General features: G+C 40.4%; 2 protein-coding genes across 3 annotated transcripts; one reads left to right on the forward strand and one right to left on the reverse strand.

Moving 5' to 3' along the window:
- Window positions 1-1851: 1851 nt before the first annotated feature.
- On the reverse strand, window positions 1852-14684 carry txndc16 (thioredoxin domain containing 16). 2 transcript variants are annotated; one of them, XM_084713457.1, is made up of 19 exons: window positions 14588-14684; window positions 12579-12759; window positions 11345-11427; window positions 11119-11192; window positions 10972-11046; window positions 10381-10502; window positions 10037-10127; window positions 9644-9812; window positions 9313-9482; window positions 9107-9167; window positions 8727-9009; window positions 8545-8604; window positions 7943-8138; window positions 6442-6572; window positions 5941-6025; window positions 5366-5507; window positions 4013-4200; window positions 3649-3839; window positions 1852-2135 (listed from the first exon to the last, which is right to left on the reverse strand). In XM_084713457.1, the coding sequence occupies exons 2-19, from the start codon at window positions 12730-12732 to the stop codon at window positions 1906-1908; spliced, it is 2505 nt and encodes an 834-aa protein (XP_084569583.1). In that variant the 5' UTR covers window positions 12733-12759; window positions 14588-14684; the 3' UTR covers window positions 1852-1905. The 2 variants fall into 2 exon arrangements, with proteins under 2 accessions (XP_084569583.1, XP_084569582.1); XM_084713456.1 differs by lacking the exon at window positions 14588-14684 and adding an exon at window positions 12906-13369.
- gpr137c (G protein-coupled receptor 137c) lies at window positions 14272-25668 on the forward strand. Its single transcript, XM_084713459.1, has 8 exons — window positions 14272-14921; window positions 21208-21257; window positions 21501-21608; window positions 21722-21860; window positions 22880-23029; window positions 23911-24036; window positions 24156-24280; window positions 24446-25668. The coding sequence occupies exons 1-8, from the start codon at window positions 14547-14549 to the stop codon at window positions 24729-24731; spliced, it is 1359 nt and encodes a 452-aa protein (XP_084569585.1). The 5' UTR covers window positions 14272-14546; the 3' UTR covers window positions 24732-25668.

Below are 25668 nucleotides of genomic sequence, written 5' to 3' on the forward strand. Positions count from 1 at the left end.
AAACATTAATACTAGCTAACACTCTGTTGTTTGCCTTGAGGCCAGACTGAAAGGATTCACACTTGATGTCCATTTACAATTTTGAATAAGCATGTCAGTGTCCGTATTTTCTTTAACACTTTAAATATGTAGTTTAAATTATTCTTTAATTAAGTTCTCCTGCTTCTCCTTCGTGGACACCAACTGACTTAACGTTACGCTTACCAGCCGTTAGGACCAAGGGGCGCTGTTTCCTGCCTCAACGAAAAATGGACGAAACATGTCGAAGACAATTAAATCAGAAGTCTTTTATAAAAAAAAATAACATTATTAAATAATAATTAAAACGCAAGGAGATTTTACCTACAGTTTTGTTACATTATTAAACAATTATTTTGTTTTACAACATAAAGAATAAAAAACACCGTATACAAATCTCGCGACAGTTTCTCAAATCGAGGGTTCCCTTCTGGACAGGACCAGAGAAAACACCACACTACGAGATCCACAAAGTGATAAAAAGCCCAATATTCAATAGTCAAACGTAATTTAAGTTACATAATTTTTGATTTGACAAATTTGATCATTTGATTAATCTGCAAAAATACACAATTTTAATGGATATTATGTGAGAGTTTCCAGGACAGCCTCTAACTTTTTATGGCCTTTTTATGACCCCCATCTCAAATCATGGGATTGTTGAACAAATACTGCATTTCATTACAAATATTCTGATGTTTAATGTTCTTTGTATTGTGCCCAGTATGTCAATTATAATAATTTAATTCACAGGTTTGGGAAGTACTGATCTACATGTAATTAGGTTAGTTTGTCTATATTTTGCAGTGGCTTGCTCATAGTTCAGTTACATTCTTATTTCCAGGGATTCAAGTTGAAAAAAATAATTTTTTGCCATTTTGTGTTGTTTACTACTACTTTATTTCCAAACTCCTGACAGCTGTGAAGGTAACATGCCATCAGCCCTACTTGACCTTTGTCAAATGTCATTAACTTAAATATATTTGGTGTCAATTTGTTTATATATATATATATATATATATATATATATATATATATATATATATACACAAGAAGCATTAGTTAACCAAAATATATTTTTCCCTAAGCTAGTTTTGTTGTAGTTCAACTTCTTTCAGTATCCTAATTCAGATTTACTCTCCATATGTTTCCTTGTTTTATGATTTTTCCATCATTGTGGAAAAATGAAGCCCTAACAGCATCAAAACACCAACTTAAAAACGAAGTTGTCAGTTCTTGGATCACATGCTGAGCCCGCTGGCACAATTACAACAAAGACAGAGCGAGGAATTGTACAAATATTGAAGCTGAAGATTCACATATGGGTTCAAAATAAGATCCGCCTTTAACCACGTCCAAAAGCCCTTCAGGCCTTTCAGTACACGGTTTAAGAACGATGTTCCCTTTCAACTGAGAGACTAATTGATTCATCTGAAACCACTGTAATTACAACAGACCAAACAAACTGACCCACTCCACCTCCTTTGATCTGCATTTCTACTGCCAGGAAGAATTACACAGTCAATCCCATGATGCCACTGTCATTATGGGACAGGAGGTGAACTGATGGGGGAAAATAACGTCAGAATACTTTCCAAGACATTTCCAGTACACAGATATCCTTCACCCTAAGTCACTGCATTTCCGCGCACAGTTAGAACATTCACGTTTCACAGTGATTCCCGACAGAGAAGGTAACGGTGTAAGATTCGTTCTGCTAATGAGACTGCAAGGCTTACGGGCATCAGAAACATGCTTTTGTTGTTTAAATCACAAAACGGATTCAATAATAGTATAATAACATTAGTAAAAAAGAAAGACTGAAGCCCAGAATCAGTATATATACAATCATGTTTAATCAATGTCATTTCCTCTTATTTTGGTCAGTTAAAGTTCAGAGTGAGTGTTTGGTTTGTCAGGAATTGGAGAGCTGGAGGAGGAATCCATCACCTCTTCTCCCACCACATGCTCTTTCACGTTTACATCTTCCTCGTCTTCATCCTCGTCCAACTCCTGTTCCTCTTCCTGATGGACCAGGACGGGTTTCTGCTCATCCATGATTTTTAGGAAGTCATAAAAATGGGCAGCAGGGGGCCAGCTGTCCTCACCCAGCATCCCTACAGAGACAGCCCAAGACATGTATAATTATTATATACAACGGGGGTATACACTCCAAGTCAAAAGAAGAGTTTGTAAACTGCCTTGTAAGGAAACAAGGAAGTAAAAAGTATAAGTCTTGAGGTTGCAGGTCTCTGGTTTCTTTGCAGAGAATGGATGGAATGTACTGGAAGACAATCCTTTGGTTCAGATAAACGGAAACAAGTTGCAGCAAGACCAATGTCTTATCTCGGCCCACACCCACTCAAACCACAGGGTACAAAAGGTCAAAGGTTAATGGCTTCAGACAGTGGAGGTTTCAGGCCTGACAATCATCGCCTTAATTTAAAGACCCTTTTGCGTTCCTCACACGCGTTGCTACTTAACTCGAAGCCTCTTACTTGTATCTTTACATTCCTCAGACGGGAACAAGCTCGATCCTGGCAGTCTGTAACCTCTATACATCTTGGGAGCACATGACATTATGCTGCACTATAGAACATTTTCAGCTAGTTCCTTTTCTCCATGACTGTACATTTCCACATGACTGTCGCACCTATTTTATCATTTGCTTGATGGGGTTTTTTGTACGTTTTCCACGTGAAGTCATTCACATGTTTCTAAGCTTGGAGATTTTTAACAGACACACTGCTCTATGGTAAAAAAAAGATGGCTTTTCCATTTTCTTTTCTATTTGACATCTGGAAATGACTAGCTTTAAACAGGCATCATCAAATCATCCTAATCTTTCAGTATCTCTCTGAATTTGACACTCTTATTTGATTTAGCATTAAAATAGGAGAAATGCAGATTAATATGCGACTTAAACTATAATGCCACTATAATGACATTACAGAGTGTCAGAGTGAGTCTCACTTTTTAATGTAGCATTGAAAGATAATCTGCATATGTCATGCACTCAGCAGCAGACATTGTGCTGACAATGTGCTGACCGGAGTCATCCAGGTGTAACAGTACAGCATGTTGGAAAGTCAATACAGGTGGTCACCTATAAACTGCATGTAAACAGACAGTCACTGCAGATAGAGGAGTCACAGCATTTATTAATCATTGTTTGTAATATAGCCCAGATAAGCAGATTTTTTTTTTATTTGTACTTGCCCCATAAGCAGATCCCTATTTGTAGTTACCAACTAGATGGGCTAATTTCTGTGTTTCCTTTCAAACTGAAGTTTCTTTGGAAAGCTTTAGGAGGCTCAGATTGTTTTCCTTGATAAATCTTGATTTGTCAGAGTCGTGTTTCCCACCATGGGCTGAGTAACAAGAGAACGGTTCCCGAAGCAGACCCAGTAACTTTTTAGAAGAATGCTAAACTTGGCAACATTTTCTCATTGTCTTTAAAAACGACTGCACTTACTTAAATGAAAAAAATCTGAGAAGGTATTCTATGATCCCCTTTCTATTATTAAAACATAAATGTGATTTAAACATCTTGTGCTCTTCTGTCATATTATCATATTATATAATATATTTCTATCATAACTTATACTTTTCTAAATTCCTTGTCCTTACCTGCTGGTGACTCCGCCCCGTCCTCGACCCTCTGCAGCCACTGGAGGACAGAGGGGGCCACTATGGGGGTGTTGGGGGGGTACTGGTAGACTTCATCTCCAGATGGCAAATGGGTGAGGACCAGTGCAGGGAGGGGAGGCATAGAACCCAGATATGAACCCAAGACAGACATACCAGCTGGAGTACGGCCACTGGAACACAAACCAACAGAACGGATCTACTCATACAATAAATAGAATTTTAAAACAGAAATTACAAGATTATACATAGATTGGTGTTTTCATCTGTATACATGATGGATGGATGGAGGGAAACAAATCCAGTGTCGTATTGACTGGATATCAATAATGACTGATGTACATACAGGTGGATCCAGCAGGCCAGATATCGCTCCATCCTCCCCCCTCCCGACTCCACCACTCCTCTCATCTCCTCCACCAGCGCCTGGTTCTGCCTCCGCCCGATCTCGTCCTCCTCCTCTCCCACAAAGAGGAGGAGGAGGGCTTTACCCAGGGAGAGGTAGGACGGTAGGTTTTCCACCGTCAGCTCAGGCTGGAGATAAAGCAGAGGCAAAAAAAATAAAGAGCTGCTTTCAATTCGTATCTGTGCAATTAAAGCCAACAGGTAGCAGCTGCAACACAGACAGGTAATCAGTGCTTGTGAGTCTGACAGTTTAACACCCAAAATAAAAAAATAGAGGTTCAGAGAAGGATTTGTGATGGTTTATAGCAAAATAGTGCACCAGTGACTGCTGCTGTTTACCGCAGCTGCTACACCTGGCTGTTCGTTAGTGTCTGGACAAAGCATGTTAGAGACAGCAGTTTTATTAATGAAGGAGGCTAAATATTGTGAGCAGAATGCTGAGAATCATTGAAAGGACTGTGTGCAAATTATTGTTGCTGGGAAGCAGGTGCTACTAAATGCTTTAACAATAGAAGCCTGAATTAACAAATACAGGGAGAAAAACATATTTCGTACAGTCCCTAAGTCACTTTCTATATAGAAGAAATTCTGCTTTTAACTGGATAGACTCATTAAATCTCACTGCTTTCCAGTCTTGATGAAAATGAGGACAACAGTGCCACCAAAAGGAAGATTTTGTTCCTGTTTGGACTTTCCATCCAAAGTGTCCTGCTATACAATGAAATTAGTTTATTGTAGACCCTCAGCCCTGGATAGTACACTTCAACTTCTTACCCTCACAGCACCAGAAACTAATCTGGAGCCAGATTCATCAGTCCAGTACAACATAATAAACACTTAAAGGGAGAGATGAACTCTTCTTGTTGAGCAATATCTGCATTCATGATCGTTGTTTCCACATCAATTCGTAGTATTTGTTTAAGTGAGAAAATGTAAACTACGCGTGACGCATTACTCTGACCTCGGATGTATTGAGGAAACCACGTATAAACTCTGTGAACCCACATATGGTTCTTGTTATCTGTGACATACTGCGAACGATTCCATCCTGGCTTCTGCAAACTTCCAAGAAGTTACGTCCGCATCATTTATTTATGGGTATTTAATTTCAGGAGATTTAAATAAGATAGGCTCCAGTCTGGGCTGAGAGACAGTGAGATTTAGATTTTTGGCTCGATTCATTTAGTTTGAGGAAACTGTACTAAAACAGTTTAATTATTTGACACCTTTGTTTAGTATTCCTCAGTGCAAATGTGACTTTATAAGACAGAAATGAGCACACAGATTTGTTTACCAGTGGGTGCAGCAGTGCAGTGTTGATGTGTGAGAGCAGCTCTTCAGCAGACGTGGACACAGACAGCGCAGACGGATGAGTGTGCGTCCTCCAAGATGGAAACACAAACACTGCAGGAAGGTCCACAGTGTGCTCTGATGCCCTGCACAGCAAACACACAACTTAAATAAATACTGAAGACATTAAAGGTCATAATGGAGCTTGTTAAATGACAGAGGAATATCTTACCCTTTACAAAATGCAATAACACATTGACTGAAGTGTTCTTTCAATACCTGACTGGATTTTAATCATCTTTGATCGGCTGCTTAACCTCCTGAGTGAATTTTTCCCCTCAAAAACACAATCAATCGATCTCATACTGCCTTTAAAAGGATAGTGAGATTGTATTTAAACCACACAGATGAAACCAGCATACATACAACCCCACTTTAAATAATCCAAACGATCCCTTTAAGAGCTTTTGAAAATCACACTCAGCTTCACACTCAGAAACAGAGGCTTAAGAGAAACACTCAAAGGTGTCAGAGACAACCTTGAAACAGGAAAGACAGGAACGAACTGAGAGGTGTTACCATTTCTCTGCCAGCCCATCTGTCAGCAGTCCTGTCAGCACCTCTCCTCTCAATGACTTTGCTGCTTCAGTGAATAGAGATACACCTGGCAGGACAGAGACACATCACTACGACATCACCACACGCTGTCACCGACAGTGGTCAGGTCAGTGGTTTGCACGGCGCGCAAATCACAGAACTGTTACTGAAAATGGATCTTCTCAGTCCTGTTTCACTTCTCACAGGTACCTGAAGCAGCACGTCCACAAACTCCAGCCTCTTATGTTGTTTTAACACAGGGGTGCCTTTTTATCCTGAACTCCTGTTAACACTCTAAATTTGTATTAATCCACAGATGAAAATAGTCCCCTACAAATAAACAGTTTATACTGTTTGCACGGTTGTCTTACCCACTGAAAAGTGGACCGAGTCTTCATTTTGATTTCAGCTGCTGAGACGTCACCATTAATTAGAACATTTAGAAGGCAATTAATAAAAATAAAGTGCATTACAGCCTCCTACCTGAGTGTGTTTGTGTATTAAACAGTCCCAGTACCCTGTCAGGTTTATAGCCTGCTAGCTCAGGTACTTCCTGAAGGAATGATGTCACTTCCTCCTGAGTGGACAGCAGCACAGGAGAAGCATGACGGCTCCTGATTAAAGAACAAAGACATAAGCATTTATACACAGATAAACACACAAGGCAAAACCAGTTGTGTATTATTCTCCAGGCATCTACTTTATATATATACCTGACATTAACACAACAGAAATGTAGCTATAGTGTAACAGACTGATGATAAGCTTTATTTATTAACCACTAATTGAACAATAAATACAAAAAATAAATGCAAAGCCAGAAAGGACAGTGGATTAACAGCTCTTAGAGAGACAGAAATATAGCTACTCCAAGAGAAAGGCTGCAGTATTTTGGTCTCATTCCTCTCTGTGGAGACGCTCCTCAGTCAAGACACAGTGAAATAAAAGCCTCCGTGTGATTACAGTACAAAAAAGCTTATAGAAATCATGTCTGCCCAACAATGTAAGCACTGACTCAGAGGTTCTTACATAAAATATATTTGTAAAAGCTCTCCAACATGGATTTGTTATATCCTGCTGTTTACATGTAGCCAAGCTCATGAAACATTCATGTGTTTCCTGTGTGTGTTTATTTGTCGTAGTCAAGATTAATAGTGGCTTAAATAAAGTTCCTGTGAGGTCTGATGGAACAAGACAAGATGCTCACAAGTGATGCAAACACTGTTATCTGAGTGATCTCATTTGTTCTATTTTCATCATTCTGATATGATCATGTCTGTTTATTTTGTTAAATCTTTTTTGTGTCTGTCATTGGTTGCTGTTCTCAGGAAACATTTTATGTCCTTGATGCAGCTGTAATGATGTCCAAAACAAACATCCCTACAGGGAAATTAAAATTTATTTTTTATTTCCTTGACTTTCCTAAATCACATAGGGGAATTTCAGAAGCACCAGAACAAATATATTACATCTTTAAGGGCTGTGCACTTTGACTGTTGTTTACAGTAGTTTGTTTATTCTACTGCTGCCCTCGTTGGAATTGGTCCAAAGAGATCAACAATGACTTTAATCTACAAAATGTTAAATATTTAATTAAATTGCTACTCCAGCAATTTAGTATTGCACGTCCATAAAGTTGGAGGAGTCACAAGAGATACACTAATAAGACAAACGGTAAAAATCAAAGCAGCAGAGGTCAAAATGGGGCAAAAACACTGACTTCTACATTTGCAGCTTGATGGCGTCTCTTCCTGTCTGGTGGATGCCCTCACTTTTAAAACTGAACAACTAAGTTGGTACCTTTTATAACTTTTTGTCTATAGGACAAAGAGGAAACAACCCAGATGACATCACTATGACGTAATCAAGGTTATTTTCTCTCTGTCCTGAATGACAGAATATACTTATTCTCACAAGCTGAGCAGTCATCCGCACAACACCTGAACTGAACTAGAAGTATAAAATGCTTAAAAAAACTTCTTACAGTAAGATGAAGCGATGCAGCGCCTCAGTACCCAGCATGCCACGGTAGCGCTGGGCCAACTCCTGCGGGCGAAGCAGCAAAACGCTAGGGAAGGCCGTGATTGGCTGGAAGGGCAGTGGGAGGGAGCTGCCAGTCTGAGCCGCACAGAGGTCTGTCCACTCTCCACAGTCGACCGCACTCATCTGGACTGAAGAATCTGATGAGAAAAAAAGTCACAACCGAGTCATTTCAGAACTCTGATTATCTATTTAGTCATCAAAAACATCAAAATGTTTATGTGGGAAAACTACTTAAATTGCATAATTACAGTGAATCAAAGTAAAACCTGAAGTGATATCTTCCAAGATTAGAGGCGGTTTTCAAACTATAAGCATAACTAAAGCTCACGCTGTTACCCATAGATAACTAACTGACTGAATCCATGGAAACACACATCCTGTTTACGTTCCCCAAAGTCCCCAAAACTGTAGTTGGTGAGTAACAAAATCCATTAGTATTAAAATGCAATATATTTTTTAAATTACAGGCTGAGAATGTCTCATCAACATGTTCTCATGACTTAAAAAAACTCCTGCCATCAGGACTCTGCTCATGCTGTTTACCTGCAAGTCTCTCTGCGACTTCAATGAAGGAGCTGAGGAAAGCCATGGAAACAGCATCCCCTGGTGGTGAAAACAGAGACTACAGTTAATTCCTGCATCCTAATCCACATTTATTTTGAGCTTTAAATTCCTATTCATTTGCTTGTCATACTTAACAGAACAGCGGGGAGAGGGAGTCTTACATCTGAGGTAGAAGAGCGCCACTGTGAGGCTGCTCTGAAACACTGTGGCGTGGAAGTTGTCAGAGGTTAGCTGGACAACAGAGTCCATGTCCAGCATGCTGCCTCTGTTTTCATAGACAGATATTGCGATTTCATCGTCCAGCTTCTCGTAGTCGTCTCCCGTTTTGTCGTCCGCCTCCTCCTCTTCATCCTCCTCTTCATCTTCCTCCTCTTTCTCTTTACTTGTGAAGAGCTCCAACACCTCATCAAGGTTGTGTAACGTCAAAAACTTCACCTCTGAACTCTCAAAGTACACACAGAGACACAAAAGGTAAAGCACGCATGGATAAAAATAACAAGCAAGTAATCTTGTTTTGTATGTGTGAATGTGTCCGTCATACCTTCTCAGGCAGCCTGTAAGCAGCATTATATTCATCAGGGGTTTTCACTTTAGGACTCTGTCTGATTACACACACACAAACATCCATGGTACAGAGATAAAGGTATAAGTTCAGTGTTTTGCTGGGAAAAATACAGGACAATATATTTACAGATACAACACAAGCAAAATATAGTAAAATGTCATAAAAATAAAAGCTATAACAACCTGTGTACGAGAAAGACCAGGGCGAGGCCACGGAGCCTCCAGGCCAGAGTGGTGGCCGTGTCCCAGTCCAGGTGTTCGGTTGCAGGATGAGAAAACAGAAAGACCTGGGGGGTCTGCTGGTAGGGGAACTGAGGGGTCTGGACTGAGGCGGGGTCGTCGTAAACTTCAGACTGCCAGCGCAGAGACACAAATGTACTATTTAAGACATTATATAGAATACTAGATTTTTTTGCAGGCTTGTAATACAAAATTAGCTGAAAACAGGTTCAACTTGGATGTTTAAGTCTGAAGTAGAGCTGAAATTAATGGTTAAACTAACTCCACTACTGACCACCAGCGGAGCCTCCATGAGCTGCAGGAAGGAGTAGAGGCTGAGGGTAGACAAGGGTTTCCTCATGCGGGTCTGTGGGCAGCGCTCTGAGGTCATAGGCGTCCTGAACCCACTGTGAGCTCTACAGTGGAGGAACCACACTTGAGACGAGTGAGACGACTCATCAACACTGAAAGGTAAGATGGAGAGGGAAAGAGAGACAGTAAATACAACTTTTCTAGTAAAAAAAAAACAAACCCTGTCCTATCCTTCTTACAGGGGTTTGGTGACACATTCAGATTGTTCCAGACTACAGATAACACCAATCACTACAGAAAACACCAAGGAATCTCTATTAAAAATGCAAGAGAGACAGTATTTAAACATATGGAGGTAAAAAGATAAAGAACCGACCCTAAGTGCTTCAGAACTGGGCCTCCGGTTATGAGGATGAACTGGTATTTGGATCCATACACATACGCCGTCTCCATCATCGATCTGTGCTCTTAATTAATACAATCAGCAAGAACCATACAATTAAATTGATTAGTCATTCAAGTCAGGCAATTCATCAGACAACAATCTGCATTTCCATCAGGAAGTTGCCTTCCTGAATACAATCCATGAGTCAGTTAATCAGCTGTTCAAAACATCATCCAGATAATCTCCATCGCTGATCCCACATACAACAACTTTCACTCTCACTATCCTCAACAATTTTACATCCACTCTCTACATCTTTTCCTATTTTTCCATACCTTGCGTTCCCAGACTACGGACGTAACCGAGCACGATATCCTTCTTCCCTCTGGCTGCCTTCTCCATGGCCAGGAGGTCGGTGTCTGTGTGGACGTACTTAACCTCTTCACGCAGAATGGCACTGCAAGAGAAAGACAGTGAGACAACAGCTCTGTATTCGTCCGTCACGTAATACTGTCTTTTTTTCAAATTGTCAAACAATCCCGTGTCTTAGCCCTACACCGCCTGTGGCTCTCAGCCCAAAATTCATTGGCTCCTCCTGACACAGATCTTCTGAAACAGCTCACAAATATACAGTTCAATTTGTTTAAAAGGCTCCATAATGTCCTAAAACAGCAGAGTATTTTAGTTTTTATATTATTATTAGTAGTTTTGCCAAGTGTTACTCACGCAGGAAGAAATAGGGTGAATAAATGATGTGGCTGATTAATGTGTTTTCAATCATTTTTGAAATGTCGAGCTCTATAGCAGAGATGAATAAGATACGTCAGGCTTTGAATATACACACAATGCTTGCTAGTCAGATACATTCAGTGTTGGGTTTGGTCTTTCCTTAGGATCTGCTGACAGTAAGAGCGTTGTTTACTTACAACAGGACTTCGGAGACGATGGAGTTGACATCAAACACAGTGTCCAAATCAAAACCCAAGAACTCTTTACCACCCCTGACAGAAAGACATGAGAGTTAGAGAGACATTAAAGACAACACAAACACATTTATGTCTGATTCAACGTACCTGAACAGAAACGCTGTGTGCAGCACCTTTTCTTCTGTGCAGTACGTGTGAACCAGCTCTTTATTGCAGTTGACCTGAACAGAAAGAACAAAAAAAGGGACTTGAACTGCCAGCTCTCTATCCAGTCACTTCCTGGTATCTGTGTCCACGTCTCCAAGTTCATAAAAGCTTTAAGCATTGATGTCAACTTGTATGACAGATCGAGCGCTGTGAGGGCTATAGTTACCTTGCCAACCAACACCCCATAATCCTGCAGAGCGTCAGCAGACTTCTCCAACTCCACCAAGAAGAGCGAGATGGTTGGTGAGACTGGAGACAGAGAGAAATACTGCTATCATCGATAAGTGGGTAAAAGGCTTTAAATACCACATGAATTCAGCTGCTATCTGCTGGGCTGCACCTTGACAAGATGCTGGATCACTGCTGACATGACAGCACAAACTGATGCAGAGAGCATGAAGGACAAATTGATTTGGAACTGGAACTTTGCATGGTATGTCATTACACTATCTACTGTTGTCAGCTGCAGGCTACGTCTTTCAAGAAGTACCTCCAGCTGTGCCTGCACCCGACTCCTGACAGGGATTCAACACATACACACAACCTCAAACCACATTAGACGCTCAAAATACTGCACAGACTATTTCAAAAGAAAATAAGAAACTATTTTAAGCCATGGTGTAGTTTTATTTAATTATTATCCTCATCTCATCAGTCGTCAAATTACAGATGGACATTACCTGAGCTCAGACATTTTGGAAGAAAACTACCATCCTGATTATTATTATGTTATCAGCATGGGATTACAAATCCTTCTAATCATCTCTGTTTCATATTGTATCTATTTTTAATGAAATTTTCTGATTTCAGCTTCTCAAATGTGAATATTTTCTGATTTATTTCATGCTCCATGGAAGTGCACTGAATATGTTTGGGTGTTGGACAAAACGAGACATTTGAAGACATCATCTTGGACTTTAGAAAACCATAACCAACATTTTATGAACCAAACAGCTAACTGATTAGTGGAGAAAGGGGCTGGCAGAATAGTCAATAATGTAATTAACTGTTAGTTGCAGTAGGAATGCAACCTGCCTCTATATTTTTTTGTTCTATGGCCTGCTGCTGTCTTGCCCAGGATACTAATGTAGGTTTTTAATCTCAGGGAGGCAGTTTTTGTTTCCATCTAACACCAAACACATCCACTTACTGCCATTATAAAATATATTCTTACAGCCTACATTTTTACAGTTATAACACATCATTTTGTTTTTAACATGTATATATTATCATGCACTGTCACTAATAAATCCTGTAAACTGTATATAGACATGAATATATGCAAATACTATACATAATTATTTATTCTTTTGTTATACGACTGTAATGGTACTGTAATTATAGAGAAAATATGTGTAAATTATAATGTGGTTTACTTGTGACATGAGTGAGCAGCCTACCTTGATGCTCAAAGTAGATAAACATCATCTTCCCAGAATGCAGCTTCTCATAGAAGTCTGCAGCAGTGTATTCAATGAGATCTGACGTGTTGGCCTTTTCTGTGCATCCTCCTGACCTCATCCACAGCAGGAAAACAGCCAGGCACATCCACATGATGGGCAACAGACTCTGTTAGGCTCTCTGTAGGGAGAAATCATTGCAATCAGGAGATGCAGAGTGATAAACAGTAGAAATCATATATACACACTACTATTTCATATGACTTAAATGTAACTGAATATGCACACATAAGAACATTAGCAGTAAAGACGCTAGCAGAGAGTTACCTGAGAAAGTCGAGGGGTTAAAGTTCAACTTTTGTCTTTCCAAGTGGCCCAAATATTACCAACCACAGTTAAAACTGTGGCGAAAAGAAATAAATACATAACGACGCTAGTTATGTTAGCAGCAGCTTTTCCTACGAGTGTAAAGTCTCGAAGAAAGTCAAAAAATGGCGCTTTCTGCCTTACTTAGCTAGGAATGTAAGCAATGCTAACTAGCTTATTAGCTCGGCTTGCTAAGTGCCAACTGATGGATGCTCGAACATGGCATTAGCGTTATATGGCTAGCTCATGCTAATACCTGTGCGTTTAGAAGATATATGTCGGTTTATGTCCGTAGGAGATTAAATAATAGACCACCGACATGGCAAGTTTGAGGGGTTATTTTTCGCTAGACTCTACAATTAAATGTAATAAATGTGTTTTAAAGGAATGACTCTCCTTCTATCGCGACAACTAACTACAGTTAAAACAGCACTTCCTGGTCTCATTTCAAAATAAAATCCATTACAGACACGTTTGTTGTTTAGTTTTTGAATAACCCGTGTCACCAACTGACACGATATTTTGTATTTATAAAACGTCTTTATGTTTTTTTTAGGTCTTCATTAATTTAGTCAGATTTACCAAGCACGAGGAGGCACTGGTGTATATGTTATTTATTTTTTTTTTTTTACCAGACTGGGATGTCTACATGACTGTGAGCATTCAAAAAGGTTGAACTGAAAATTAAAAATAAATAAATAATTAAAATACAAAAATATAATTAAGGACTATTCCGCAAGAATCCGTGGCTGATGAGAAGACAGCTGTTTCACATTTGCTCTATTTTTAATTTCCAAACGTGATGCAATTTTATTTTGAAGGTAACATCACTTTTAGACGTTGGTTCCAGACGTTGGTTATTGCTCAGGAACTTGACGTAAATGTCTGCATGTTGTTTTGATACCTCTTTCTCTGCGAGAGACGCCCACGTGCTCCTTTGAGCCAATAAGATCAGGGAGGAGTTTTGACTTGAACAACTGGCCAATCACAAACGAATAGAGGGCGGGCGCCTCTGCAGCTGACATCATCATGAACCAATGAAGTGAGGAAACTGTGGAGGTTGGGCGGCAGGGTTAGCCAATGAAATGGCGCACAGGGGAAGTGGGCGTGAGGACGTCTTTCACCGTGGAGCTTTGACTCGGAAACTGGCGAGAATCTGTGGCTCTGAAGTCAGCTGTTTCACATGAAAGCGAACCTGCTGTTGAGCCAAGATGGCGGACTACGCAGCGCTTGTTTCCGTTTTAATTGAGAGCGTGGGGGCGGGTCCAAAACTGCATCACAGCTGATCTGGAGGTTTTCCCCCCTTAAGTTGTTTTTTGCAGAGAACAGCTTTGCAGAGAGGGGACCTCTCTCTTGTTTTCTTCCCCTCTTTCTTGTTATTTTGGACCCAGCGCCCTTTTAAAAGCTAAACCCCAATTTTTCTTCAGCTCAGTGTCGGATTTAACCTCAGCGCAGTTTCATTATGCCACTTCTTTTCAGAATAAACTGCTTTTATCGCATATTTTCACCCGAATACCCTCGTCTTTTTGTCATAGGTCTGACCCAGTTTTAGTGTTTCTGCCTTCCCAGCATCCCATGTGTTAGTGCGAGCCGTCAGTGGAGATGTTTTCGGCAGGAGAGGAGGTTAATTCCCATTTGTTTACCTCACTGAAGGAGTCCCATGGAGCTGCAATCTCCCCAACACTGGAGCTCAGTCTGACCACCATCTACACCGTCCTCTACTCCTTCTTGTTTGTGTTCGTCTACCTGCAGCTCTGGCTCATTTTGCACTACGGACACAAGCGCTTCAGCTACCAGAGTGTGTTTTTGTTTCTGTGTCTGCTGTGGGCAGCGCTGAGGACGACCCTCTTCTCTTTCTACTTTAAAAATGTGGTGCAGGCCAACCAGCTGCAGCCTCTGGCCTACTGGCTGCTCTACTGCTGCCCCGTCTGCCTGCAGTTCTTCACCCTCTGCCTGCTCAACCTCTACTTCACACAGGTACGACTGCACAAATCTGTGTGTGTGTCTGTCTGTCTTGTCTGTGTGCATGAGAGGGGGAGAGGAGGTGTGTGAGGGGTGGTGTGCAGTGTTTGTGTGTGTGACCTGATTTCAGAAAACAGCTGAGATTGCAATTCTGTGTTCACTGTATTCATATTTAACTCATAATTTCACATCTACACAAGCAAATTGTGCTTTTATTCTATTCTATTGAGTCATTTGGAGGGTTTCTATTAATCCAGGGTCCTCAATCCCTGGCATCAACACCACACAACGCCCTGTGGGGAAAAGCTCTCCATCTCCAGTTAAAAGTGCACCCATCTGAACAACAATCAGTATTTCTCATATTGAATGTGCAGTAAACACACATCAGTTGACAATGTAACAAAGATTTTCAAAAACTACATCTCCCATGAGGCCTGGGCAGAGCTTCTCTGGCATAGTCTCATCAGATACAGTATGCTGTAGAGATGTTTCAATACCGATCCTTATGCCTGAACTTTAAATATCGCCCGATACCCTGTATCGATCCGATATCAGTGCATTAAAAAAACATTATTATTATTATAATTTTTTAAAAACATCAATATGCTATAATCATGAAAGGATATGATATGATTGCTGGCTCAGGTTAAACCCTTTGCAAAACATGATCACTGTTAGGAAGCATCTGTGCATAGACTCACTGATGCCAGTATTTTCTGCAGTATCTGAGGCAGTTAAAACAAAAAAGTCATGATGAATTGATGAATTGTTTCAGTGACTGTTCAAGCAAAATGTCAAACATTTACTGGTTCTAGCATCTTAAATGTGAGAATGTGCTGCTTTTCTTTGCCATTTGTGACAGTAAATGAAGAGTCTTTGGGTTTTATAGACCATAGACTAAATGATCACATGATACAGCTTCACAGATGTCATGTTTCTTTTCTGGTTTTCAGCCAGGATAGCTATTTCTCCCTGTTAGCACTCTTTATGCTAAGCTAAGTTAGCATAAACCCTGGCTGTAGCTTCATACTTAATAGACAGGCATGAGAGTGGTATCAACCCTCTTAAGTAACCCTTGGTAAAAAAGAATTAGCACTTATATGAAAATGTTAAAGGACCAGTGTGTAGGATTTAGTGAGACCTAGCGGTGAGCTTGCAGATTGCAAACACCTCGCCTCATCCTCTCATTGTAAGCCTGTAGGAGTGAGAGTGGGAGGAATGTATGGAGGCTGCAAAACTCGCAAAAAATGCGAAAGCACCTTTCTGCAGGCAGTGTTTGATTTATGCATTGTGTGCTACTGTAGAAACAGGGCAGGCTGTTGGGAGAAGTTAGCCCTCAAAACTTTCTGCCAGAAAGCTCTTCTTGTGTGAGCTTTAAAATAGCAAGATTTACATCAGAGAGGCTTTTCTAAAGGCCATCTTCTCCCAGAAGAGGATCTGTGCTCACTGTAGATATAATCAGCTCAATCTAAAGTACTAAAAACACAATAATCCTTATTTTCAGATGATTATACACACATATTCTGCCAATAGATCCCCATAAATCTTACACACCAGACCTTTAAGTATTTCTTTAAACCAGTCGAGATGCATTACTGTGGGTGACCGAGACATAACAGTCAAGACATGTCTGTTTTTCCAGCAAAGTAACTTAAAGCTCAAGTGTTTGCTTGTAGGCTTCTGTAATCGCCAGCGTTTCTTCTTTCAAATGGGGAAATGTGGTGACTGTGGTCACCTCTGGCCTACATGCTCCACAGCAGAGTGGGTCGACTGACTGACTTGAAGCAGGTTTTTTTTTTTTTTTTGGGTGGCTGTCGGTTTGAAAGCTCTGCAAATTGACTGAGCCCACGTCCCGCGGTGGCAGATGTTAAGATCTCCCACTAAAAGCCTGCGCTGCATCCATTGATGTGTTTTATTCAATAAGTCGACTTAAACAAATGTTCCAGTCGGCGTGTCATCGCAAAACGAGTGTGTATGGAAGGAGAGGAGGGACACAGTTGGTCAGTCACAGTTGTTTAACACCTGCCCACTCCGAATGTCAAAGACCTGTTTGTTTCTCTCTCTATCTCAGAAAACACCTACACACTCTGAGACTTTCTGTTGGTAACACCATCACAGTTCACTCAGTGCTTCAAAGGAAAACACTGTATGTATCTTAATCACATGCAGGGGTGTGAGGAGAAAGGAAGCCTGTCCAACTGGCTGAGTGGAGATTAGGTAATGAAGCCAATGGTGTCATATGACTGCTGAATAAACATTGAAGCCCATTAGTTGATCTGTGGCCAGTGAAAGCACACAAACTACACTCACTCTGATTAAAATAAACAGCAGTTTTTTTTGCTTGTTGTGATACTAGGTGGCAACAGCGGCCTTTTTTCTTTCCGCCGTCACCAACAAACTGTCCTTCCATATCTGCTCAACCTGTCATTATAGGTTTAAAATATGTCGCTCTATCTATGTGGAGGAAACCATGTGACACGACTGGCCGGCTGGGTGAACAAACTTTTCCTGCCTGTGGTTTCATGTCTCGCCGATTCAGACCTGAGTAATATATCAGATTCATATTTTCTCCCACAGTAGAAACTTCCATCCTGCTGCAGACTGTGATCTGTCGCGTTAATTTCATAGTCATGAGTATTGCAACAAACTTATTTTAAAGTCTTGGCAACTTTAACATATTTCTGGGGTGCAAATGCAGCCTATGATTGTTATTCTAAGTGTTTTACAACATTATGAAAAGGATAAGATGGATGTTTTTGTGAATGAGTAAGATATCGCTCTGTTCAAAGCCATCAGACTCCATTGACAAAAACAGCGATTTTGCCGAACAACTAACCTCAATCGGTTGGTTTCTCTGTCTTATTGTGTGTCTTTTGGTGTTTTAACGTGTTAGTTTGGATGCAAAATAACCCCAAAGAGCCAGATGTTTGTTGGTGGAGACCAAACACAGTGCTGAAAGAATTATACAGTTAATATAGAGTTAAGTCATTTGTGAATTTGTATCATATGGCAGTCAGATTTTTAGGTAACCTGGAATGAGAGCTTTCTAAGAGGGCTTTAACCATTGATTGATGTGCACATGTCTAATCAATATTTCATTGGTGGACCTATTGCAAAATTGCTCTTATTGTTTGTATTTTTATATGACAACCATAAGCTGACAAATATACAAACTGCCCACCACTCGCACTCCTGTAACTGAAGGAATGTATTCTCTTGTGTCCCACCCTACATGAAATCTTAGTGGTAACCCCGAAAGAGTCCACGAGATAAAAGTGCGAGCCACAAACGATGCAGCCATAACAACTGTGTGTAAATAAATAAAGTAAAAAAAAAGCAGCAACTGTATAACTAAAAAAGATTTGAGAAAATAAAATAATAATTCAAGCCAACAGTTGACCAGTAAAATTTAAAAACATGACCGCTGACCGACCATAGTTTCCATTAGGGCTGGAATTAAATGATTATCTTTTATCTTCAACTAAACATGAGTCATTCAAGCTGCTTATTTTATGTGACAAGCATCCCAGACTTTGTTTACCACCATATATGACAAAATAATGCATCAAATGTTTACATTTTTGAAGCTTGAACCAGGGAATATTTGCTAAATAATTGTTTGTAGATTTATTCACTTTCAGCTGTAATTCACATTCTTGCCAAATATGAAAAATGGCTTCATGCACAAGAATGATAACCTACAGTTTGTCTCAAGAAAGTAAAACTCCAGAGCTCGTTAGTCTGCCTGAGCCCGAGCACAGAAAATCTGTCTTTTAGCAAAGTCATAGCTGAGTATGATTAATCATTTCTTTAGCGTGTGTGTCATAACACCGTCCTTACATTAGACCGAACAGCTCTGTTTGACATTAAACTCACTGATGGTCGAACATCATGCCACTGTGACACGGCCTGTCACCTGACACACACGCATGCATGTGTGGAAATACTTGTGTGCAGCCCGTGTGTTTTCTGATGAGTCAGGCGTGAGTTCTCCTGACCTGTCATTTACTTCCCTCTTATTATATTTGAGCTCTTTCTTTTCTTACTGGAGAAAATGGCAATCATGGTAATAATCACATAAAACAGTGTTCTTTTCATTAGTGGCAAATCTCACTCAATACTGCAAGACAAAATGTTGATTTATCTATATTTTCCTTTGATTTTATGAGGTATACACACATGTAGATAAAGTATGTAATGTGGCAGTGTCCTGCTGGCTGCATGCTTCATTTCTAGGTTACAAATTACCTCCTACTGGCCTACATTCTCACACAAAAGGCTTAGTGTGTGAGTGGAGGTGAATGTGTGTGTTTAAACTCAACGTTGTGCAATTTTCAAGACCTCGGTGACCACGGCACCTTTCATATAACATCAAAATATTAATTATCAAAAATAATCGGAGTGACTGTGCCGTATGTGTCCGCACGTTTGCATCTGAATAAACTTAATTTTTGTCAACATTTTTCAAAAACTAAAGGTCAGTCTGCAGGTGAATGAACAGATAAGTGGAGGCCAGTGTCCCAGCTTTTGTAAAGTGGACTTGTGTACGGTTTGGTGTTTGTTAAGGTCGATACTGATAAGACGTTGTCAGCGAGGCAGCTGCTAGATAATTTTGTTTGCCATGTGTTGACTGTTTACTCATTTTCATACCAACCAGGCAACACAAGTACGTGTACGAGTCTTGATCATAAAGGAAGATGGGTCATTTTTTGGGGTTTTCTGTAAATGCAGTTTGATTCTTTGTCTGTTCGGTCAAAGTGGCTCGTGCTGAAAAAGTCAAATTTTTGGTCTGATGACGGCACCCACTGTGTGTGCATGCAAATGTCAGCAAGCCACTGGTTCATTGTTTGGCCATTTACGAACAGCCAAGCACTTCATTTTAAACTGTATTTGCACAAAGCAGTGACTGTTCCTGCTCATAATGTAACTGTGAGCGCAGCACACATCAGCTCCTGGCTAATGTCTCCTTCTTATCTATTATTAGGATCAGGCATTATGACAAAACATAACACTGGATGATAGAGATTTTTCAACAAACCGGTGTAGATTTTGCTGCACTGATTTTGATAAAACTCCAGTGTTGCTGTCCTTTTAATAAAGGCTCTGGTTGTGTTCGAGTCGAGCCGTGTTATCCCAAAGCTCAAGGAGTGATTTGAACTCTAAATATTTTATTAACCTAAAACATTTGTGTTTAACAATCCTGGGAATGAGACTCAACAGTCAGCTATCTTTCTGGTGCATTTATGAGCAGCTTGTACAACCCTTCTGATTCTACCTTTAAGATCCAACAACATATTGAATAAAATTCCTCATATACAGGAGGATAAAATACTCAAGTAAACCTCCATCATAATGGAGGCAAATTGGATTCTGACTTAACTTTATTAGTAAGTTTTGGCCTAATTATTTCAAATCACTTAGCAGGACAACTTCATGGCATTTTTGCATCAAACCAGACATTTTTATGTGGTATTTTTCCTCTATAAAAACTTTCTGAATTGAATTTCCAAATAAATGTACTTAATCATGATTGACTGATTAATCTGCTGCAGCTTGTGTCGTGCATACCACCTATTATTATTATTCTTTCTTGCCTTTTCTGCTCACCTGTAATTACATATTGATACGTGCATCATTTTATGCAGCATCCCGCATTTTTTAAAATAACATCTGCATAAATGTGCATAAATAATAAGCTACTACTCCAGAGGAGATAATGTAAGCACATCTCCTGCAGCTTTAATGCTACCAAAACAACTGCAGTGTCACATTATGCATCATTTTTTTGCAGATGGATGCTATGACTTTTCAGATTAACTGTTATTATACTGTGACTTATTAAAATGTAAAAACCCTGAGGACATTAATTGTATTTATATCTCAGCTCAACTCACAGTAATCACTTGAACATTAGCTCGTTATGATGACATGTACATTTTAGTGTTGGGCCGGATAGTTAATCCTCATACATGCAGAGTCGCTGTCTTGTTTTTCTTGTTTTGATTGAAGGTATGCTGCATATATTTGCATCTGCATGTCTGGGTGTGTACTTAAATGCCACACAGGAATCTCCTCAGGCTCTGTTAAGTTCACACTCTTCTCCTAAAAGAACCCCATCCCCCCTCTTTCCTCTCTCTTTCCTTCTATCTTCATGGCTTTACTCGTCATATTTGTTCTTTATTAAATCTCTCCTGCAGAGACTGAAAAAAAAGAATACTGTATGAAACAGAGTATGGAAATATGTGTTTTATGTACATTACTGTATGTGTATGGTGATGTTTTTTTGCTTTTCTTTGTTCAGGTGATGTTTAAGGCTAAAGCCAAGTATTCCCCGGAGCTCACCAAATACAAGTAAGTCTGTCCTCTAACTTTTTAAATTGTAAATAGCTTTGTAATTTTCATCCTCCTCCTCCTTCCTCTCCACAACCAGACTCTTTCTTGTACTTTCTTCTTGCAAACACAGTTTGTTTGCAGCTTTAACACCGTGCATTTTAATTAGGTGTTGTTTATGAATAAAGTCACCTGTTTTTTTTTTTTTTTGGGCCGTGCTCTCACTTTGTGTCTGTGTTTTCCTCGCTCTCTCTCTCTCTCCAGGGTTCCTCTGCGTTTGTTCTTCCTGTGTCTCAGTATATTTTTCCTGGTGGTGAATTTAACGTGCGCTTTGTTGGTGCAAGGAGCTCTGGAGCGCTCTGAGTCACCGAGGTAAACAACAACATACCGTTCGTAGAGCGTTTTCTCCGCACACAACAATGTCACATTCTGTCCCAACAGAACAGTTTTTGTTTGTCTCAACTTAATTACCTTCATGTTACCAGTGATGGGGGCATCAGACATGCAGTCCTGGCCCGGGTCTTGATCAACGACAGTCTGTTTGTCCTGTGTGCCGTCTCTCTGGCCGTCTGCATCTTCAAGATCGCCAAAATGTCCTCTGCCAACGTTTACCTTGAATCCAAGGTAGGAATAACACCATGTTATACAGGAATAATACCATGATTAAAGATGCACAATATGATATTTATCATGATATAAAAAACTGAAATAGAACAATTATGGCTCTAAAGTATACAGCATTTTTCGTTCGTATAAAATGTTTTTTTCTTTTAAGTCAAAGTGCTTCTGCTTTGTTTAGCTTGCACACGCACAAACACACACGTTTTTCCTGGATAAACAGATATGTCTGAATAACAACAAAAACATCGGGAGTGACGTCATTCTGTGCTCAGGAAAGCATTACTCCGTTTTATCTTTACATCTCATGAGGCTGAATGTTTTATTTACCTTTAAATGCACGGAAGCCCTACTCACACATCAGTAGCATTATAAAGATTACATGAGCGTATGTAGGATTCTTGCTGTTTGCATGTGCACAAGCACAGATGGCACCGATGCATTAATTCTGAATTAGTGACGTTAGCATGAATTCCCTGCAATTTAATACCAAATATAACAGACAGTAGCTGTATCTAGCCACCTCAATAGTTGCACACTGAAGCTGTAAACTCACCTTTTTCTTTCATGGCTAAGACGACATTAAGGAGATAGCAGTGATGTCATTAAACACTAACTGTGACTGTATCACTATTCAATATTGTTGATTAAAAATAAAGACAAAACTTAAAAATAAAACTCTGTCGATTAAAGCGGGACTTCATCTTGTTCTGCCCATAATCTTTCAGCCATGATGGTTTGTTTGGTGCTTGTTAACTGGTGTAGGTCATTTTGTAATGATACCCAGCGCCACTGGCAGTAATGGTGACTCATGCTTGTTACCATAATGCAGACAATACAGATACTTAAAGTAAAACCCCTCAAAACTCAATTCCTGCCTTCTGGTCTGTCATTTTGGTCGTGCGGAGGCCTCAGTCACATTGGTGAATCACATCTGTGGCCCATATCTGACATTCAATTACAGGCCAGCGGCTGACTGATACATGAGCGTGAGCCTGTAATAAGCACAGTAACTCTTCCTCCAGGGTACATCGGTGTGCCAAGCGACGGCCATCGGAGCCGTGGTGATTCTGCTCTACACGTCCAGAGCCTGTTACAACCTGGTGGTGGTGGCCCTGTCCCCGCAGGACAGACCCAGCCCCTTCAACTACGGCTGGTACAGCGTTTCTGATCAGGTACTCTGTCAGTCAGAGGTGGAATATAAGCTTCAATGCAGACAGAGACACAGGGGCCCGATGTGTGTGTGTGTGTGTGTGTGTGTGTGTGTGTGTGTGTGTGTGTGTGTGTGTGTGTGGACAATCCATCTTAGGAGATTTGGGAAAGCAATGCTTAGTGGGGTAAAGGGCTTTGTTTGGCTATAAATAACCCTGTGTGTGTGTGTGTGTGTGTGTCTGACCTACATTAGGGTTCAGGCCTTGAGACAGACAGCCAATTTTAAAGGGTTCCATCCGTGTGTGTGTGTGTGTGTGTGTGTTTGTTGACATGTGTGTATGTGAGGCCATAATCTGACATTACAAATGATTTCTTTAATCTGTCTGTATACCAGCTGTCAGACAAACATCTCATTATTCTGTCCCTGAACATGTGTGTCTGTGGGTGTGTGCTCCAAGGTTTCACCTACAGACACACACACACACTTTTTGTCATTTCTGCATCATTATGCAGTTGCTTAAAATTGTAACTACTACGTGTTTGACTTTGGTTTTTGTTCGTTTTGTTTCTTGCTACATTAAGTTTAGCTTGTGCAGCCAAACCAAAGAGATCTTGACTGAAATGAGCTTAATCATCAGTGTGTGATAACGAATAACTCAGGGGATCATTGTTAGCACAGTTCTACGGATACTTTGACATTTTGGGAAATTACCTTTCTTACTGAGAGTTAGATGAGACTCTTCGCAAGAAAGCAAATAAACTTATTTCCCAAAATGTCAAGCTTTGTTTAAGGCTGCTGTATTTATGAGATAAATGATGTTGATCCGTGTTCCTGAAATTTGAAAACTAGATTCAGGTGGTGAATATAAATATGTTAAACAGTGTGTTTGTGTGTGTGTTACAGGCTGATGTGCAGGAGATCAGCGGTGAAGCCTACATCGTTTTTGGGATCATTCTGTTCTTCTGGGAGCTGCTGCCTACAAGCTTAGTTGTAGTTTTCTTCAGAGTCCAGAGACCAAACCAAAACCTGGTAAAAAAAAAAATGAATAGAAAATGACATGTTCAAAGTAGAAATGCCGGCAATAACAGAACTGACAACTTCCAGAACTGAAAACTGGAGTGAAACTTGAACTTCTGTTTACCTCTCAGGCTCCGGGAGGGATGATCAACAGCCACAGTTTCAGCTCCAGAGCTTATTTCTTTGACAACCCTCGACGGTACGACAGTGATGACGACCTGTCCAGAAGCATTAACAGTAGGACTGATCGGGCCAGGTGGGCACACACACACACACACACACACACACACACACACACAAGCGTAAATACAGTTCAGCATTAACAACAAATCCATTTAACTTAACTTTGCGTTTTAAGCTGTACTGAAAAATCAATACCCTGACTGATTAAATGACTTCTGATTGACTTTTCATCTTTCAGTCTCCTCTCCACCACCCCCCAGCTTGGCGCGTCTAGTTGGTATGGCTCCATCCAACGCAACGGGACCCTGACAGCGGGCGTCGCGTCCGCCCAGCAGCCGCCGTCTTCCACGGCCCCCCTCCTCTTTGCCTACGGAAACATCCAGAGTCACCATCACCACCATCACAACTACTACTCGACCCCGCAGAACAACAACTACCACCACCATCACCACAGTAACTTCTACTCCACGCCACAGAATTATTACTGCGGGTCGCAAACGTATTTCTGCACCCCGCAGAATTAAGTGGATCCAACATAAAACAAAAAAAAAAACCTAACAATAACTAACAATTTCCTGCGTTTTTGTCACCATTTTGCTTTCCCAGATGTTCTGGAACAGGTTGGGCCTAAAAATTGGTTCACCGTATTATTCCAGAGAAATGTGGTGGCATCAACAACTGGGAAGTTGTTGTGTCATTACTAACTGCTTTTTAAAGACACCAACATCTTTAAATGGCTGAATGGACCAGCATGAAAGCAAGCGCAGGCCATGGACAAGAGTTTTAGCGCTACTGTGGCTAATACACCTAAAACTACAAAAACCAACCTTTTTCTTTTAACTATTTCGGTCAGAATAATTGTAATTTCTGAGACTGGAATTACCAGGGACCAGATAATCATCGTTCTCATCATCCTTTCCCCCTTTTCCTTGTAAATTTCATCCAGTCGTGGAACATACTGGTCAGACAGGAGCCATCAAGCTAACGTGGCTAATGGTGACGCTACGATGGTCTGTCAGTCGACAGTTCTGGACACAAAGACATTATGGTCACTCGGCATTTGTCTAAATGGGTCGTGTGACTCTTTTCAATGGGCACACATACGATACAATCGTTTTAATTAGCATAAAAAGGGTAACTTAGGCTGAAAAAGAACAGTGAGGGAGCTAGCCTGCTGGCTTGATCCTCAATCCTCAAAAAGGATTTTCTGACTATGAAAACCAAATGACATGCATCTACAAAGGGCATTTCATGGTGTTTCTCACCTTGGTTACATTACATATGACAGGAATTAGCTGTTGCTAATTTGCCATCGGCTGTTGTAGCAGTGAGAGCTAGCTTGTAGCCAACGCTAACAGTGAGCTTAAACTCGCAATGTGTTTAACCAAGAAAATTCTCAAAGACCGAGCAAAACCTAAATAAAAAAGCTAATCAAACTCCATCACAGACTTGATAATGTTA

This window comes from Lutjanus erythropterus, chromosome 24 (genome assembly GCF_056507025.1).
Source record: "Lutjanus erythropterus isolate fLutEry1 chromosome 24, fLutEry1.hap2, whole genome shotgun sequence".
In the NCBI taxonomy this organism is placed as follows: domain Eukaryota; kingdom Metazoa; phylum Chordata; class Actinopteri; order Lutjaniformes; family Lutjanidae; genus Lutjanus; species Lutjanus erythropterus.